Source organism: Nuphar pumila, chromosome 5, assembly GCF_984573655.1.
Source record: "Nuphar pumila chromosome 5, dmNupPumi1.hap1.1, whole genome shotgun sequence".
Classification (NCBI taxonomy): Eukaryota; Viridiplantae; Streptophyta; class Magnoliopsida; order Nymphaeales; family Nymphaeaceae; genus Nuphar; species Nuphar pumila.
In genome coordinates, this window is record NC_143253.1 from 135849588 (window position 1) to 135870327 (window position 20740).

Below are 20740 nucleotides of genomic sequence, written 5' to 3' on the forward strand. Positions count from 1 at the left end.
ATGAGCGTGCTCCTCTCCCTCCGGCGCACCGGTCGATGTCTTCTCCTTCGCCGACATTCCCTCCGTCTCCTCTTCGATGACTCTTCCGCCTCCTCCTCCTCCTCCTCGACGACAACGACGACGATCTCTTCTGTCTACGGCCGCAACGCCTCCTCTCCGTTCATCGCCAGGCAGTGGTGGTGTAGGGGTTACGGCGGGCATTCGCGCCGCCTGCATCACAAGTCCGACCACTCCTCCGGCTCCGCTTCGGACGCCTCCTCGTCTTCCGTCGGGTGGGTGAGGTGGTACCTCGGGATGATCGAGAGGCACCCTGTTCTCACCAAGAGCGTCACCGCTTCCTTCATCTTCACCGCCGCGGACGTCACCTCGCAGGCGAGAAACAATTCCTTTCTTCTTGAATATTTTTTTCTTTGGTTCCTTTTTTCCTTTTCTCGTTTTGGGCTTTGTGTTCGATTATTGTTGTCTTTCTTTCTTGGGTGTTTCATGCTCTTTTACCGCTTCCCTGTTGAAAGAAGACGATGGTTTTAGCGATGCATCGGTGCCGACCCCGAATTCGTATTGCACTTAATGGTTGTAAACGAGACATCGTTTATTATTGTGCTTCGTGGATTAGTTTTGGTAGTAATTGGTGTTTGTGCTTTCCGTTTGGGTGGATTGATCTCGGTGGCCTGTATTACCACGGACTACGCTGCAAGAATCATTGAGTGGTGCGTTGATCTTGACTGTCGGAACTACCACGGATTGTATTCCAAGAATCATGAAGTGCGTGGCAAGAATGTATAACTGCAATCTTTTGTGTTGTGGGAACCCTTAGTCGACACCGCCAATTGATGTACTGGAAAAACTTCCAAGTGAAAATGCCAACGAATGCATTAAAGGAACATCTAAATATCATATTAGAATTTCAAGATTTCAGTGTTATACCGTATACGTGCTTAGTGTGGATATATCTATACCAGTTCTTGGTGGGTTGCCTTGCCAGAGTGGAAATCTTGTCTTTTGTCAAACATCAGCTGTTTCAAACTTTTAGTGTTATGCGTTTATTCTGAAACAGCCATACAATATCACCTGATTGAATGGCCACCCACCACTTTTTGAATCAAAACTTTCACGTTCAGTAGCCTTCTACTATCTCACAATTGCCACTGTTCTGAAGCATTCTCCTACACTTTGGTCCCTTCTTGATGCATGCGGGGCTATCTTGAAGAGCGTAGTTTTCTTTGTCAACTCCATAAACCTGCTATATCAAAACACTTTCTCCTAACCTATGTACAATTGGCTTACTCTTCATGTCAAATGCTCATCTGTTAAGTATGGTCCAACCAGATTAGAGGTGGGAAGAATGTTGTTTGAAACGATGGTTTTATATGCAAATTTTGCACAATTAATGCATTGATGAATGCTATTTTCCGTCCTATACTCCTATTTGATGCCAATGTGCACAAAAGAGATGTATTATGTGTTGTATACTACCTCTTGATTCATTTTTAAACAAACTGAACCTTGCTTTTGTATTCGGAAGGAAGACGTTTAGAATTATTCAATAGGAGCTAGTGTATTGTTCTTCTTGTGAAACTGTGAGCAAAGCCAAATATTGACATGTCCTCCCAGAAGATTTATACTTCAGAGATGAGTTTTGAATATTGTATATATTGAAGATGAAATCGTTTATTAATCTACGTCAACCTATACTTCTCAAGCCAATGGAAATAAATAGCATACTCATAAAGATGGTGAAAAGCTTTACAGGCAAACAAATTTTAATTATTGCCAGATTTGCTGATTTCAGCCGTTTGACTGAATTTTGCCTATATTTGCATGATATAGTCTTTTGGCACCTGTATTCACTTTTCCACAGCCGCACATGTTTTATATTGGATCTGAATTCAACTATCCATATGGTGGAAAACTTTTTTTCCCCTCATCATATCTGAAAGTATGCATGAATTCCTCTCTCGTGCTGTTATTGCTACTGTTGTTATTTTTGCTGCTGTTTCTATCATTATTATCTTTGTTACTGCTTTATTTGGGTTAGCTAATGTGCATACCCCCCTTTAAGCTTGGAGATTTTTCCTTGTGTAACTTTCAAACAAGGCCTTTCTTGCCATAATGTTTTCAACTTTTTGAGATTTTCTGTATTTCCTAAAATGTACAAAGGTAGAAGTGAGGGCAGTTATGTCAAAAATTTATTCATCAAACAAAATGATATTTGTAGGATTTTAAAATCCGCTAGTTCTTGCTATTGTTTAATGTTTAGCAAAAATTTCTATTCACATTCATAAATGTTGCATAACCAAATGGTATTTAAACAACCATTCATTATCTCCTTTTCTTATTTAAAGGTAACAATTTAATGGTTAACTCATTTTTGAGTTTGGAAATCATTGTTCCCATGTTCCCACAACATCCCTTTCTCCAATAAGAAAAGCTGCAAAATCATACCCTTCATCATTTTCCTTATGTAGTTTCCCTTCCTCTCTACTGGAAAAGAGTCAAAAGATAGGTTCTGACACCAACCCACCATTTTAGACGACTCTTCATGGAAAGACACAGTTGTTCTAAAAAGTTATATTCTACATTTGATTCCCACCCGCTATTCTGTGCATGATGGTATCAAGAGCAAGAAAATCTCGAAGAGAGAAGATGACAATTGAGAGAAATATGGTGAACTTCATTACCAAGAAAGTAAGAGTTACAACAATAAAATGGGTCAACCCTTTACCCTAAAATCGTAACAATAAACTTCCTAAAACGCCCTCACAATTTTGATAAAATACATTAACATGAAAAAGTACATGAATACCCTTACAAAATAAAGATATGTACAATAAGAGATACACATGATAAATGTTCAACACTCCCCCTCAAACTTGAGATGATGCAAGAGGAATCATCCCAAGTTTGGAGAGGAAGGGTTGAAAGTGTAATGGGGCTAAGCTCTTAGTAAAAACATGTGATTTTCTCTTTTGAACCAACATGCTCCAGATCTATGACTCCATCTTCATAGGCTCTTCTGGTGAAGCGACAAACAATCTCAATATGTTTTGTTCTCTCATAAAATTCACGATTCTTGACAATATGAATAGCACTCATATTGTCACAATATAGAGGTGTCTTTTAAAACACCGTCACTCCCAGCTCCTCCAAGAACCATACGATCCATATGACTTCAGCAGTAGCCTGAGCCATAGCCTTATATTCTGCCTCTGCAGTAGACAAGGCAACTCACTGTTCCTTTTCTCTTCCATGAGATTAAAGAGCTCCCAATAAACATGCAAAGGCCAGTAGTAGAGAGGCAATCTTTAGTCGATCCTCCAAAGTCCGAATCACATAAGGCGCTAACATTTGTAGAGGATGAGGAAGAGAAAAATATCCCAAAATGCATAGTGCCCTTCACATATCGGATAATCCTAAGCACAACAACCATATGCACTGACGTGGGTAAACTCATAAACTGATTGACAACATGCACTTCCTAGGTAATGTCTGGTCTAGTGATAGTCAAATATATCAAGATGCACACCAATTGCATGTATACGACAAGATCCTTAAGCTTCTAACCTTTCGATATTTGTTTCCATAGGGTGGAAACCTTTTTGGAATCATCTATCAACCACATTTTAGACATAAGATTTGCTGCATACTTGTGTTGAGATAAAAATAGCCCTTTTATAGAGTAAGCAACCTCAAGATCTAGAAAATACTTCAAACATTATAGGTCTTTATATAAAAGATATTAGCTAGTCTACTCTTGGTATCAATTATTTTCTACACATAATCTCCTGTAATAATCATGTCATCTACATATAGGAGCAATCTACATTTTCCTTAAGCACAAGAAGCAACAAACAAAGCAGGATCATGATGGCTCTGATCAAACCCAAGAGATTTCACAGTAGTGCTAAACTTCTTGTTGCTTGAGCCCATACATAGCTCGCCTCAACCTGCACATCATGCACATCCTGCCTTGAGAATCTGAGTAACCGGTTGATAGTTTTATATACATTTCTTCTTCCGGATCTCTATTCAAGAATGCATTATTGACATCCAGCTGCCAGAGACTCCATTGCCTTATTGCAACCACAATAAGTAATGTTCTTATGGTGGTCATGTGGGCAACTGGAGCAAATGTTTTAGCAAAATCAATCCCGAATTGCTGGCTATATCCCTTGGCTACCAATCCAGCCATTATACCTTTTAATGGACCCATCTGCATTAGGATTGATATTATAAACCCATTTGCGCCCAACAACATTTTTCTCTCATGGAAGTTAGACAAGATCCCAAGCATGCATCCTCTCTAGAGCACTCAACTCCTCAACTATAGCATCTTGCCGCTGCTCTTTAGAAGAAGCCTTTGCATAAGAGTTAGGCTCGACATAATATAAGATTAGAGATAAATATGGATGATGCTGAGGAGAAAAGGAATCATAGGATACAAAACGAGTAGGCATGACAAATACTCTGGAGCTTCTACGTGCTTGAGGAGACAAGGAAGGTGAAGCTGTTAATCGAAACTCGGGTCGGGCTCGGGTTTGGTATAAAATTTCATGAACTATACTCGGATCCATGTATTAATCGGACCTTCGTGTCCAGACCTGGGTCTTAATCGAGTCTTCTTATTTATCACCATACCCGAACCCTATAGGGTTTGGTCCAGGTTAGGTCTGGGTAAACCCAACCCGTTGACACCCCTAGTGCTCATGTCCAACGAATCCAAGTAATATAAATCACATCTTCTATACTCAATCCCAATCCTCTTCTCGAATAGTTGATCTTGCACAACATAGTCAATAAGAAAAAATGTGACATTGCAATTATACTTAGTGATTTGGCCAACAAAAATAAGATTCATGGCTAAAGATGATACATGGTAAACTTGAAAAATGTTCAATTTGCAAACATGATAGAAGTTAGAAGAAATGCAACCTGATTTGAATTTTGACATAGATCAGCTGTCAGTAGTGTGAAAAACACTACTATAAGGTTAACAATTGGTCAAAATAGACCCATTGAGACACCTGAGTTTATTAACCATCTGAAAGTAAAATTTGAGATACCTGCAAAAGCAGTACCAAAGGAAGAGGAAGGAGTGGTAGTAGCTGACTGAGCAAGGAGTTGCATCTGAAGAATCTACTATTGCATCTTCTCTAATAGCTGAAGTTGACCACCATATGACTATTTTGAAGATCTCTCAATTGATGAACCAACAGGCTCAACACCAATATCAATGTGGTCATTTTGGGCTTAGTGCCCTCACCATCAGAAGATACTGCATAAGCTCCACTTTTCTTTTTTCTTGAGAGCTGAACAAGAGTTTTTCATGTGACCGAAGCCCTTACAATAGTGACACTAAATAAAGCTCAAGTCACCTCGTCCTCCATATCTTCCACTACCTTTACCACCAAATCTGCCACTAGACTGCCGAGGGGGCTGCCATAACACTGTCATTGGATGAATAAGTTCCAAGCGACATGATCTTAGTCTCTTATGCAATCAATTCAGTTAGGACATTGATGACCGACGACAAAAGTGAACGATGAAATATGACACTCCTCACCTCGTCAAACTCTAGTTGAAGTGTCATAAGAAACTCAATAACCCTAGTTGTTTTCTTGTGCTGATCACGAAACCCCAGACAAGTTTCACATGAGGTGCACTTCTTACACTTTACAAGCTTCTCACATTTGGTTTGGTCCTCCATGAGTGCAATTGCATCCCAAACTCTTTGCATGTCTGAATAGAATTCCTCACCTGGCTTGTTTGCTTTACGCATACCCTTCAATTTTTAAGTGAGCTGATATTGCTTAGCCCAGTTCTCTTGCTTGTAAATTTGTTTGAGATATGCCCATGGTTCTTTGGCCTCCAGAAATTTTTAGAGGTTCATAGATGTTCTACTGAACCTAATATTTAGGCCTTCACTAGTGCATTATTTACTATCTATTCTTCCAATAGTTTCTCATAATCGGCATATGCAACCCCTTTCCAACAATTACGACCGTCATGAAATCAACCCAATAAGCATAGTTTGTCCCATCCAACTTTATCAAAATCAGCTGAATGCTATTTCCCTTTTCCATTTCAACTCCAAAACCCCCAAACTACAATTTAGGATTCTTGGACACAAAGACAAGAAATCACTTCCAACCCAAGAAGCCAAACAATGTGCAGCTTCTACAACTCCAAATAAACTGCACACACAAACCTCAACAAACCAAGCGAAGAAAACAATCTAACAAGTTATGCAAGATCCAATGCTCTAAACACACTACTTCAAAGCCCCAAACACAAGATTGCCAGCCAAAGCAGATTAGAGGTCTAATCCTCTTGCAAGAGTCATAGTCACGACGAGCTTGTTAAAGTATATATATATAGTTTTGTGTATGTACATATATATACATATATTAATATGTGTATATATATATATATATCTTGATGTAAAAAGTAAAACCCATTAGGGGTATTTTTGTTATTTCACCTTGTATAATTTGTAGTGTTCATTAGGGGCATTTTAGAGTTTTTGTTCTGTATTTAATTCATTCTATCAAGGGCATTATAGACCTTATAATGCCTTTGAAATAGAGTTGTTGGGAGTGCTCCCAACGACTATATTTCTAGTCGTTGGGGGCACTCCCAATGGCTCTTGGTACTCCTTTTTGTGTATAAATAGGGGATGGATCCCCTCTTGTATGTTATGCTTGTTCTCAAGCTCTCTCAATAAATCCTATATATATTTTTATGTTTTCTCTTGCCCATAAGTGACATTGTGTGTGATTGTATCTTGTCTCAAAAGTGGTCTCTATTTGGGTGTGTTGTACTTGTTCATAAGAGGCATTTGTTTTTGTTCTTTGTATCTCATTACATGGTATCAGAGCGAGAGATACATTTGAAGTGAAGGAGAATCCATTTAAGAATACGTGAAGGGGGAATGAGAAGATCATGGACTTCATTGCCTCAGGAAGCATGCCTTCATCTTCGTTGCCCCCCCCCTCTCTCATCTTCTATCCTTTCTTGGTGCGATGGCCGAAAATGAAGTGGTTACGATTGTTCCCGTCAAACTTGATGAGAAAAACTATAACATGTGGGCCACCACTATTAAGCGGATCTTGATTGACAAAGATTTGTGGGAATATGGTGATAATTTCTTATTACAACCTCAACCTATTCTCACTAAATCTATTTGTAGAGAAGATGGTGTTACCAAAGAAGATCTCCTTAAGGGAAATGAGAGTGCGAAAGCTCTCTTGGATTACAAAAAACAAAAAGCCATTAAGGCATGGGAAATGGGACATGCAAAAGTTTTATCCTTATTTATGGGAAGTATGTGTGAAGAACCGTGCAAAAATATATTAGAATATGAGAGTGCCGATGGGACCAAATGGCCAAAATGGAGTCTATTTGGGATACTCTTGAAGATGCTCATCGTAGAAAAAATCAAATCCTTACTGAGTAAAATTTTCAGTTTATGAGAGGGTTTAGACCTAAATTTAAACATGTTTAGGTTTCAATCATCCACCGAAAGCAAGAGGAACTTCCTTCTTTGCGTGAGATTTTAGCCCAAGTATGCATGGAAGAAACAAAGCTAAAATACATGACTAAATCTAAGGAGACCAAGGACAATGTATTGGTGATATCTAGGCCCGATGCCAATACTTATTCTAATAAACCTCCTCCCTTCTACGAGAATAATTCTTGGAGGCCAAAGAGAAATGATAAGAGATATGATGGGGAAAATTATGAAAAAGAAAAATTACTTGTCATAACTGTAGAGAACAAAAACACATCAAACCTTAATGCCCTAAATTAAAAAAGGATGAGAAAAGAGTAGCTACCTTAGAAGCTCCTCAGGAAAGCAAGCCTCCAACTTCGATTATAAAGGCATGTCCTTGTCCCAACTTACGAAAGCTCTATAACCGCTTCTCAAAGGCTCATACTCCTTAAGTGGTGTCGTGGTCTCTTCTTTCTCACCTCCCAGTAAGATTTCTTGGATCCTAGATTTTGGCGCTTCTTTTCATATGGCCCCTAATAACTCTATGCTATCCAATTGTAGTATTAATTCAAGTAGATATAAGGTTTTTATCGCTGGTGGTTCCTCTCTTGATATTAAAGGGATTGAGGATTTTAAAAATTCTTTGAATTTTCTCATTCCAAAAGTCATAATTGTTCCATAACTTAATTTAAATCTTCTTTCACTTTCCCAAATAACCGATCATGGGTGTAGTATCTCCTTCACACCTAACCGTTGTTCCATACAAGATCTCCAATCCGAGTGGTAGATTGGGTAAGGACATAGAGAATGCGATATTACTACATGGATCAGTTGATCATTCTCAAAGATGATTTTTGTCTCAATGTACAAAAATTGAATATTGTTTTGTGACATCAAAGACTAGGACATCCTAGCATTTCTAAGTTACCCAATGTATCTCATTTGAGAAAATTTTGTAATGAAAAATTAGATTGTACTAATTGTATTTTTGGGAAAATGAAAGCCATTCTTTGTCAAGAGAGAACCTTTTTTGCTTCCAAACCACTTTAATTAATACACTCAGATGTTTGGGGTCCTGCTCCTATGTAATCGTCCACAAAAATCACATAATTTCGTAGGTACAAATATGAAGTTTTTGAAACTTTCAAAACCTTTCATAATCTTGTCAGAAATCTCCTTAAAATCAATATTTCTATATTTTTTTTTTATTCAAGAGAAGAATATATGTCAAATGATTTCAAAAGTTATGCATCAAAGATCTTGTGCAAATAAGCTTCAAAAAAATGGTTTGGCTGAAAGGAAACAAAGACATATAGTAGAAACCATTAGAACCTTGCTTATTTCCTATGTCACATGGGTGCGGGTGCGATACGGGTGCAGCGCGATTTTAAAATTTTTAGACACGGGGACTCAACTCTCTCTCTCTCTATATATATATATATTTTAAAAAAAGTGCAAAGACACAGCACAATCCACTGTGCCCCCCCCCCCCCCCCCCAAAGATTTTTTTTTTAATTCTGTAGCCCAGAAAACTTAAAAAAAATCTAAAAAATGGACCAAAATGACCCTCGGTGCGTTGACTGCACCCAGGGTCGGGTTGACCGAGTCCGAGCCGCACCCGTGTCAGTGTGTGTCGACGTGGGTGCATCGACCTTGGAGCCGAATTCGTGTGACATAGCTTATTTCTAAACATGTTCTAAAACATTTTTGGGCTGAAAGTGCACTTACTTCAGTATACCTTATAAACAATCTTCCTTAAACTAAACTTCAAAATATTTCTCCTTATGAGAAACTTTATAAAACTACCCGTGATTATTTCATACTGAAGGACTTTTGGATGTAAATGTTTTGTTCTTACAAATAAAAATGACAAACTTTCACCAATAACCATTCATTTTGTTTTTCTTGATTATGCAGAAAGCGAAAAATGATTTAGATGTTATGATTTTAAACATGTTAAACTCTATATATCAAGAAATGTTACCTTTATAGAGCAAGAAAGTTTCTTTGAGTCAAATGTGTCTATTAAAGAAAATGATGATTACTCTTTTTTTGAATTATTTCTTAAATGCAATGATGATATGTTAAACAACAATGATGTTAATGATGAACCTCAATCCCAACATCCATTGTGGTGAGTCTAATGATATTGATGGTGAACCTCTAGTTATCCAATATAGAAGAAGAACTGGTGATAGACATCCAAATGCCTTAGAACAATATTCTACCATAGAAAATTAAGAATTAAGCACTCTTAGGAAATTTAAAAGAACACATAGGCCTCTAGATAGATTTGTATCATATAAAAATTTTACTCCTCAATATAGAGCTTGTGTAGCCAAGATATTTTCTTATTTTGAACCCTCATCATACAACCATGCCAAGAATTATCCTGAATGGATAAATGTTATGAATGATGAAATACAAGCCTTAGAAAAAGTCTAAAACCTGGGATATAAATAGTTTCTCATGGAAAGAAGACAATAGGTTGTAGATGAGTATTTAAAACTAAAACCAAGAGTGATGGAACTTTAGAGAGGCATAAGGCTAAATTAGTGGCTAAGGGTTATTCTCAAGAGTATTAAATAGATTATGATGAAACTTTTGCTCCAGTTGCTAGGATGACTTCCGTTAGAACTCTTATAGCTATAGTTGCCATTAGATGTTGGCCTATTTATCAAATAGATGCCAAAAATTCCTTCCTCAATGGTGAATTGAAGAAAAAAGTTTATATAGACCCACCACCTTAATATGAGGTTCATGTTGGAAAGGTGCTTCACTTAAGGAAAGCCCTTTATGATTTGAAACAAGTGCCTAAAGCCTGGTATGAGCGTTTTAGTTCTGTTATGGTTAAACTAGGTTTTACTTCCTGTTATACTGACATTACTATGTTTATTAAGAGATCTGATGCATGTATTGTTATCCTTCTTCTCTATGTTGATGACATGTCACTGGATGAGACAAACATAAAGTTAGTTTTATTAAGAATGTTTAAAAAAAAAAGCTTTGAAACAATTGATTTAGGCTTTCTTAGATACTTTTTAACGATTGAGGTTGCATACTCTGCTCGTGGCTATTTTCTAACTCAATTAAAGTTTTATTCTGACCTCATAGACATAACTGAGAAATGAAAAAATGAAGATAAATGATTAGGGATGGCGATGGATCGGGGGAAATAGGGTTCTGCTCCGCCTCACCCTGTTTGGATCGGGGATGGAGGACATGAAACAAGAATAGATGCGAGGACAAAGGTTAAAATCAAAACCCATGCGGGGATGGACTTTCGCTTTTCCCCCGCCCTGTCCCGTCCCATCAGCATTCTGATCCCCGCCTTGCCCCGCCCCACCACACCACACCCCACTCCACCCCATCCCACCCCGTCCTCAATCCTTCTTTAAGGATGACAGCGGATCGAGGGAAAATGGGGGCCCGCCCGCCTCGCCCCGTTTGGACCTGGGATGGAGGTTAAAATCAAAACCCGTACGGGGATAAAGGACAAGATTTTGAGACGGGGTGGGGGTGGAGACCTTGTCCTCGACCCCGCACCAGTCTACTGCCATCCTTATAGATGATGACATACTTCTGAATGATCCTACTCCTTACCGCCAAATGATTGGGTCTCTCACATACTTGACCATTACTAGATCTGATATCTCACATGCAGTCCATACAACAAGTCAATTCCAGCATTTCTCTACCACTGTGCACATGCCTTTATGCGTATCATTAGATATTTATAAAATTTTGTTTCTATGGAGATTGTTTTGTCTTCTTCCTCCTCACTTGAATTAATTGCTTATACTTACTTTGACTGGGAATGAGATCCTAATGATAGACGTTTAAGTACATGTTTCTGTGTATTTGTAGGTGACTCATTAGTGTCTTGGAAATGAGGTGTCGTTGCCGTCAACCGAAGCTCTGTATCGTGCCATGACCATCACAACATATTTGAAATTATGTGGTTAAGATTATTGGAGGACATGAGGGTGCATATGCAATCACCTATGTTACCGCAACACGACACTTAGGGTGCCGTACTCGTGTCGACACAGGTGCTGGTACCTGGACACGACATTTGCCGTGTCCTATAATATATCATATTTTTAATATATAATATATATTTTCAGTATATATTTAGCCGTGTCCCCATGGCCACATTTTTTGGAATTGCCGTATCGTACCCTCCATACCCATACCCGCACCCGTACCCAAGTGACATAGGCAATCACCTTTAAGGTGATGATAAAAGCGCCATCTACATAGCCGACAATCACATGTTTTATGAGCGTTTGTATCTCATTACATAGCTCACACTCCAAAGTATCAAATGACTATGGTCCAACACTGAACCACAACACCCATAGCAAAAGAAGGCCAAATTAGAAGGCCTGATACACAATAAACCAAGGAAACAGGTTACCTCCACTTAGTAGCTACCCCAAAACTTCTCGCAACTTAACAAAAATGCAATAAATCCTACCTAAATCAGTTTTAGCCTATGTCACATGGGTGCGGGTGTGGGTGCGGGGATGCGGCACTTTAAAAAACCTTGGGTGCGGGGGGGGGGGGGGCAAAAATATAAAAAATTATATATATTTGAAGTTTCCCACATGAATCACCAACCATAGAAAAAATCACAAGTTCACAAAAAAAATGAAGAAAAATCTACTTTGCAAAGTCTCTCTCACTCTCACTCGCTCTCCGTCTCTTCTTTCTGTCTCTCTCACTGCCTCAACTACAGATCATCTTCAGATCCGAAAAAAGAAACAACACCAATAAGGTCATGGCAACCAGCATTACTATAATGTAAGAAGAGTCAAACCTATCAACGATCCGAAAAACTCAATCCATATGAAAAAAATCGATAACTCTCAACTACAATCCATCTCAAGAACAAGAAAAAGGAAAACAAAATAGACAAGTCAAGTGAGAGACAGAGGTCAAGTGAGAGAGACAAAGAGAAGAGGCAGTGAGAGAGACATAAAGAAGAGACAGAGAGCGAGTGAGAGTGAGAGACAGAGGTCGAGTGAGAGAGACAAAGAGAAGAGACAGTGAGAGTGAGAGACGGAGAGCGAGTGAAAGTGAGTGAGAGAGAGAGAGAGTGAGTACCTAAGGAAGAGAGGTCAGAAGGAGTCGTCGGAGAGCATCGTCGTCGGCTTCAGGAGGAAAACTCGGGAGGATTAGGGCAAAAAAAATTTGCCCTAATCCTCCTCCCCTCAGCCCTTTTCATCGGGCATTTTTTTTGTCCAAAAATTGACCCTGGGTGCGTTGACCGCACCCAGGGTCCGGTTGACCGCACCGGGTGCCGCACCCGCTTTGCGTCAATGCGGGTGAAGCACCCGGTTGGCCGAATCCCTGTGACTTAGGTTTCAGCATGCTTCACACTCAAAAAATGACCTTAGAGCATCCAATATGAGACCTCAAGATGGAGCCAGATGGATCAGATTTTTCAAATCTGGACACTAACTTAGCCTAAACCAAGAAAATCTTGAAAAAATCACAAAAAATCGAGTATACCTCTGATGATTGTGATTCTTGATTCCAGAATCTTCTAAAATCCTCCTCTGTCAAATCCCCAAGTCGGATCGTCTCAAGCTCAACATTGATTCAGGCCCTGTTGATGTCAACCCCCACTGTGCACGCTTTCTGATGCAGAAACTGAACCAGCAGCAATAAAGTCTTTCTTTTCCCTTGCCTCAGCAACAATCTCCTCTCATGAGATGTTGGCTCTGATACCATATCAAGAGCAAGAAAATCTCGAAGAGAGAAGATAACAATGTAGAGAAATATGGTTAACTTCATTACCAAGAAAGTAAGAGTTACAACAATAAAAAAGGTCGACCCTTCACCCTAACATTATAACAATACAGTTCGTAAAATTCCCTTACAACTTTGATAAAATACATTAACATGAAAAAGTACATGAATACCCTTATAGAATAAAGATATGTACACTAAGTGATACACATAATAAATTTCAGTATTCAACAGATGGCGGCATCCATTCTTGTGTGATTTTAAAGATTTCAATAGGCAAGTTGTTGGCTTGACTACTGGAGGGGTTGGTGTTTTATGGATTATTACGGCCAATTCGTGACCGACGTAGTGCCTGGTCTATTTGAGTTTTCAATATTTCTGTTGATGATTGTGGCCTCACATGCATTTATTATGGCTGTGACTTAGGTCATGTAATCTTGTTGAAATCTTTGAGTGTTGGGAATTCAACAAGTTATTTATGTAGTCTAGTCCATGTCAATCTATGGGCATGAAACCATGCTGCTACAACTCGAACATCCAGCATTGCATATAATAATAATTCTAGGGCTATTTTTGGGAATACTCTGCTAACTTGCTTCTAATGAATTGTTCTATCAGATTCTTACTCATGCATCATTTGATTCCTTTGATCAAACAAGGACCTTGAGGATGGCGGGATATGGATTATTCGTTTCAGGGCCATCACTGCATCTGTGGTTTAATTTTGTGTCCAGGATTCTACCGAAGAGAGACATGCTTAGTACTTTAAAGAAAATGGTTCTTGGGCAAATTACTTATGGGCCTTTCATAACATCTGTTTTCTTTTCTTTGAATGCTGCTGTACAAGGTATTTGGATTTTCTTTTTTAATTTTATTGTTCTTGCTCTTGATGTGTTAGGCTTTTACCTTTTTTTTTTGCTTATATGCATATTCCAATCAATGCTGATAATAATTTTGAACTTATTTTACTGTTTTCCATGTATTTCTTTGTGAACAAAATGGGGTTATGCATGTGTGAAGAATTGGAATTTGGGCACTTTTGAATTAAGTGCTTTGGTTCATCTTGAAAAATGCACTTATATTTTCCCTGCTGTGCAAGCTGGACAGACCCTTAACAGTGTGTTTATCAGCCAAATATATGTAGTGGTGTTCCTTAAAAAATGAACTGCATTAAATAAATGATCTGTTTGCCAACCCCATCCTGACTGGTGGCTTATCCTCTGAAACAAGAAAAGCTACAAATCCTAATAGCTAGACTTCAGGGAAAAAATAAATCCTAAGAGCTAGGTTTGGCATGACAACAGTTGATTTGGATACCAAATCTGATGAGAAACTTTTTAACTTAGCAATTATCCCCTGTTGAGGCTAAACTTATGACGAGAAATTTAGAGCCAAACGTACACCAAATGAAGAGTGAGAAAGACATTTTACTATTCTTTTTAGTTATTGGAATGCATGATCCATTAACAATATGAACATTATCATTTCGTTTTGGGTTATTTTCAAAAGCATACCTGGTATTTTATAATTCAAATTCCTATAAAAGAAATGCTGTACTTCATATTTCAAAACCATACCTAGTTTTTCTCCATGGTTATTCCATTAGTTGTTTCTTTCCTAAATGTCTTGGATCTCTTGATTTTACACATTAAGTTTTTCAGAAATAATGATTTTGCCTTTTGCATTAAGAATTCATTCCTTCCACGACCACCCATCTTTAAAGGACATGGAATTAAGCACTTTGGTACATCTCCAAAAATCACTTAAAAGCTATGTAACCGCAACATGGCTAGTGCGGGTATGCCGCGGGTCGGATCCCACACTACCCCATGGTTCGGGTCCAGTGCAAACCCAAAATTGCAATCCCCCCTCCTCCCTCTCTCACGAAACCCTCATTCAGAGATTACAGAATCCCATCCCTATACAAAATCCCGGAACTCCTCCTTCCCACCCTCATCAACAGGAGAGAGAGAGAGAGTTTTATTCATCTTTTTTTTTAAATTTCTGAACAACCCCGCTTTATTAATGTCGTGTCCCCGTATCCTCATTTTTTGAAATTGCCGTGTCGTACCCGCACCCATACCCAGGTGACATAGCTTAAAAGCAATTTTAGCTCTAACATGTTCATCTTTTATCAATTCCTTTTACCCCCATATGAGAAACATATCAGTCATACTTGTCTGTCAATTTATTCCTTCTATCTTGCCCATAAGATTTCCGCTCATCTGGTAGGGGTGACTTGTGAATGTCACCAAGTTAACGGGACGTCACAAGTTCTAAACCCACAGGTGGCATCCTTTGCCTCTAGGGGACCTCAAGGGTTTTACCAACCGGAGGCCAGCCAATGTGCGGTCGGTGATTTGGGGGGGGGGGGGGTCCCCTTGTATTATCCGAAAAAAGTAATTCCTTCTATCTTTATCACTCAATGCCTTCCATTCATTGTAGTTTTGGAATAAAGGTTCAAAGCACTAAACTCATTTAATGCTTCTTCAATAATATTGGAAACCTCCAAAAAATCACTCATATAAGTGGCAAGCACATTGAATAAAGTTGAACCTCACATTCTATCTTGATTTTTCAAGCGAATTCCATGCTTTGATGTGATATTAGTGTGCATGCATTAGGCACGGTTCTTAAGTAACCCTGTTAGCATATCATGTTTTTTTCCTCTAGGACATGAACAAGTGACATACAAGGAAATTTAAATGTCTTTCTAAACTTATTTTATCACGTGAATTCTTTCTTTACTTCAGCAATAATCACATTATCTACACGTAGCAGCACCATCATATTAGAGTGAGAAGATCTAACAAAATAGGGTGATTTCATAAGTTAACTGGGAGTTTCTCTCCCAAAGCGGCCACTTTGCCTAGGAGCTGGCTAGGTTGGCAATCCAGCTTAGGTTCTATATCTTGTATGCACTTATATAGGTCGCCATGAAAAATGCTACAAGTATATGGACAATGTTCATATTAGCCATAGGTGTAAGTATCTTATGATCTGTGTCACACACCTTGGCATAACGTCTGTAGATATTTCATCTTATCTTTCACATGTTTTGTCCTATGACATGGACTGAGTAGAAATTTTTTCTGAATATCTAGTCTTTTTCATAGACTTGGTATTATAAGAGACATTCTTGGTGGGATTCAACACACCCTCTACTGTATTGGACATGAGGCTGCATCCTTTTCACGTGGAGTCTTAATCTCTCATTGTCGCATGGAAGGCTACTGTTTGGGGGATTCTACTAGCAACTGTAAAATGTGTGGATATTTATAGGATTAAAAATGGGGTATCCATGTGAAGTAGCTTCTTCTGTACACAGGCACTCCTTTAGATGGTGAGAGTAGGATATGTAAAAGTATCTTCAACAAGATACTTTAGCCGATAACGCAACAACCTTAAGAATAAATGTGTGAACATACACACCCAAGAACACTTGTGCACAACAAACACAACACACCGAATCACAAATGTGCACTTGCACCCATAAGTTTCATAAACACTAAAGAGGTTGGGCTATAATCCCAAATCTCTTCTTACAAATACAATGGAGAGAGCCCATATTTATAGGGCTAAAGGAGACCTTGGAAGGGGCTCCACATAGTCGTTGGAGCCCCTCCAACGGTCACAAATGTGACCGTTGGAGGGGTCCAACGACTAGTGTGTTGGGCCCCTCCCAAGGTAGGTACAACTCATTTATTGAAAGAAAAAGGAAAAATAAAAATGGGAAAAGAAATTACAAGACATATTCGAAAAAGAATATGTGTAAAAAAGACTAAACTACCCCTAAGACTAAAGATCTATGTCACACGGACTCGGCTAAAGGGTTGCCTCACCCGCGTCGACACGCACGGACTCGGGTGCGGACTCGGGTGCGGCTTTGGACTCGGCCCGGACTCGGTCAACTCCGAGTCGGACTCGGTCAACGAGTCCGGGCCGAGTCCGACCACATTTTGGACTCGGTCAACTTTGACCGAGTCCAAAATTGTCCAGTTCGAGTTTTCAATTTTATTTTGGATCCGGGTCGGGTCGGGTCCAAACCCGACCCAGATCCAATTTTTTTTGGCAGCCGAACCCTAAAAGGGGTTTATCGACAGGGAGAGGGGCTTACCCTCTCGATTTTGCCTCTCCCCCTCAGCCCCTGCAGCTTTCTCCTGCAACCACGCCGGCGATCCGAACTCCGGCGACCCGAACTCCGGCGACAGGCAGCCACCGGTTCCTCCTCCGTCAGGTATGTCGACCCTGCTCGTAGCCTCCCTCCCTGCACCATCTGCTCGCAGGGGAGGGGCTCGGCCCCCCTCCCTGCAGCCTCTGCTCGCAGGGGAGGGGCTCGGCCCCTCCCTGCAGCCTCTGCTCGCAGGGGAGGGGCTCGGCCCCTCCCTGCAGCCTCTGCTCGCAGGGGAGGGGCTCGGCCCCCCTCCCTGCACCCTCGATTCGCAGGGGAGGGGCTCGGCCCCCCTCCCTGCACCCTCTGCTCGCAGGGGAGGGGCTCGGCCCCTCCCTGCACCCTCTGCTCGCAGGGGAGGGGCTCGGCCCCTCCCTGCAGCCTCTGCTCGCAGGGGAGGGGCTCGGCCCCTCCCTGCAGCCTCTGCTCGCAGGGGAGGGGCTCGGCCCCCCTCCCTGCAGCCTCTGCTCGCAGGGGAGGGGCTCGGCCCCTCCCTGCAGCCTCTGCTCGCAGGGGAGGGGCTCGGCCCCCCTCCCTGCACCCTCGATTCGCAGGGGAGGGGCTCGGCCCCCCTCCCTGCATCCTCTGCTCGTAGGGGAGGGGCTCGGCCCCTCCCTGCACCCTCTGCTCGCAGGGGAGGGGCTCGGCCCCTCCCTGCAGCCTCTGCTCGCAGGGGAGGGGCTCGGCCCCCCTCCCTGCACCCTCGATTCGCATGGGAGGGGATCGGCCCCCCTCCCTGCATCCTCTGCTCGCAGGGGAGGGGCTCGGCCCCTCCCTGCACCCTCTGCTCGCAGGGGAGGGGCTCGGCCCCTCCCTGCACCATCTGCTCGCAGGGGAGGGGCTCGGCCCCCCTCCCTGCACCCTCGATTCGCAGGGGAGGGGCTCGGCCCCCCTCCCTGCATCCTCTGCTCGCAGGGGAGGGGCTCGGCCCCTCCCTGCACCCTCTGCTCGCAGGGGAGGGGCTCGGCCCCTCCCTGCACCATCTGCTCGCAGAGGAGGGGCTCGGCTCCCCTCCCTGCACCATCTGCTCGCAGGGGAGGGGCTCGGCCCCCCTCCCTGCACCCTCGGCTCGCAGGGGAGGGGCTCGGCCCCTCCCTGCACCCTCTGCTCGCAGGGGAGGGGCTCGGCCCCTCCCTGCACCCTCTGCTCGCAGAGGAGGGGCTCGGCCCCTCCCTGCACCCTCTGCTCGCAGAGGAGGGGCTCGGCCCCTCCCTGCACCCTCTGCTCGCAGAGGAGGGGCTCGCCCCCCCTCCCTGCACCCTCTGCTCGCAGAAGAGGGGCTTGGCCCCTCCAATATTCCCTGTTTTATTAACTTTATTTTATTTACTTATTTAATTATTTTCTTTTCAGTTTTCACTTTTCAGATATAATGGCGAGTTCTAGCGGTAGTGTCAATACATTTGGTTCAAGTTCTAACCCTGAATTAGATGTTTCTCAACCACTTTGGAGACTTGTGACAAAAGGGATAAAAGCTAGTAGTGGTGGTGGTGGGAATGTGCAGTTTCATTGTAATCTATGTAAGACTGTTTTCACAGGTTCTTATACGCGTGTGAAAGCACATCTTTTGCATATTCGTGGTCAAGGAATTAGGGCATGTTCTGGGGTTGACAAAGACATGTTAAAGCAATTAAAAAAAGAACAAGAGGAAGCTGAAAAGAAGAAAATTGCAGAGATGAAAAGCGATTCGATTAATTTGTCTTTTCCTACTGCTAGTGATACACAAGAAGAGCTTTTAAAGAAAAGAAAGATGGAAAGCAATAAAACAATACAAGCGTCATTCAAAAACATGGCAAGAGCAGAAATTGATAAAAAGATTGGTTGATTCTTTTACTCAAGCTCAATTCCTTTTAATGTAGCTAGAAGTCCATATTGGAAAGATATGATTACATCTTTGGCTAATTGCAATTTGAGTGGTTACGTGCCTCCTAGTTCAGAAAAACTAAGAACAGTCCTTCTTGCAGAGGAAAAAAATAGAATTGAAGACTTGCTAGAGACCCAAAAATTTGCATGGAAACGACATGGAGTGTCGATTGTTTTTGATGGGTGGACTGATATACAAAGGCGACCACTGATAAACTTCATTGCTTATTCACTAAATGGGCCAATCTTTTTGAAGACTGTTGATGCATCTGGAGAGTATAAAGATGCTGAATATTTAAAGAGATTATTTGTTGAAGTGATAAAAGAAGTGGGTGAAGAAAGTGTGGTGCAAATCATTACTGACAATGCTCCAGTTTGCAGTCGTGCAGGAATGAATTTGGCAAGTGAAGATACATATTCACATATTTTTTGGACTCCTTGTGCAGCACACAGTTTAAATTTGGCACTTAAGAGTATATGCAATCCATCAAAAGATGATGCACATGCACATGCACATGAAATGTGCTTATGGATTGAGGAAATAGAGCATGATGTTCGAAATATTAGAAATTTTGTTGTAAACCATCATCATGCCCTTTCTATATTTAATAGGCATTCTGATCTCAAGTTACTGAAAGTTGCTGAAACTCGTTTTGCTTCTCTAATTGTTATGATAAAAAGAATTAAGCAACTCAAGAATGCATTGATGATGATGGTGGCTGATCAAGATTGGGATTTTTATCGTACTGAAGATGATGTCAAGGCTCAAGCTATCAAAAAATGCATCTGTGATGATTTTTGGTGGGATAAAATTACATATTTTGTTGAATTTACAGAGCCTATTTGGGAAATGCTGAGAGAAGTTGACAGAGATGTACCCATGCTTCATAGAATTTATGAAATGTGGGACAATATGATTGAAAAAGTTCAAAGTATCATTTTTAAACATGAGAAGAAAGATATTGCACTTGATGATTCAGAATTTTACAATCATGTACATTCAGTTTTAGTGAGAAGATGGGATAAAAGCAATACACCCTTGCATTGCATGGCACACTCTCTCAATCCAAAATACTATGCAAAAAAATGGTTGACAGCAGGTGTTGGTCGTGTTTCTCCAAATGAAGATCCTGAGATATCAAGAAATAGAATGATATATTTGGGAAGAGTTTTTAATGATCCTCACATGTTTAAGGTTGTAAATAGTGAGTTTGGCAAGTTTTCTACTGGAAGATTTGATTCTTTAGCAGCACTTGTGGCAAGGGACGAGGAAGATCCCCTTAATTGGTGGGCAACATATGGATCAGAGACACCAAATCTGCAACGTCTTGCAATGAAGTTGTTATCCCAACCTGCTACATCATCTTGTTGTGAAAGAAATTGGAGTACATATGCTCAAATTCACAACATTAAAAGAAACAAACTCACTAGTAAAAGAGCAGAGGATTTGGTATATGTTCACT

At 40.9% G+C, this 20740-nt stretch overlaps 1 protein-coding gene across 1 annotated transcript in view; it reads left to right on the plus strand.

Moving 5' to 3' along the window:
* The window catches only part of LOC149838916 (protein SYM1-like), a 28930-nt gene continuing 8190 nt past the window's right edge, over positions 1-20740 (plus strand). Inside the window, exons 1-2 of the mRNA XM_090008344.1 lie at positions 1-372; positions 13865-14093. Coding sequence (XP_089864470.1) covers positions 1-372; positions 13865-14093 — 601 coding nt within the window. The remainder of the gene's footprint in view (positions 373-13864; positions 14094-20740) is intronic.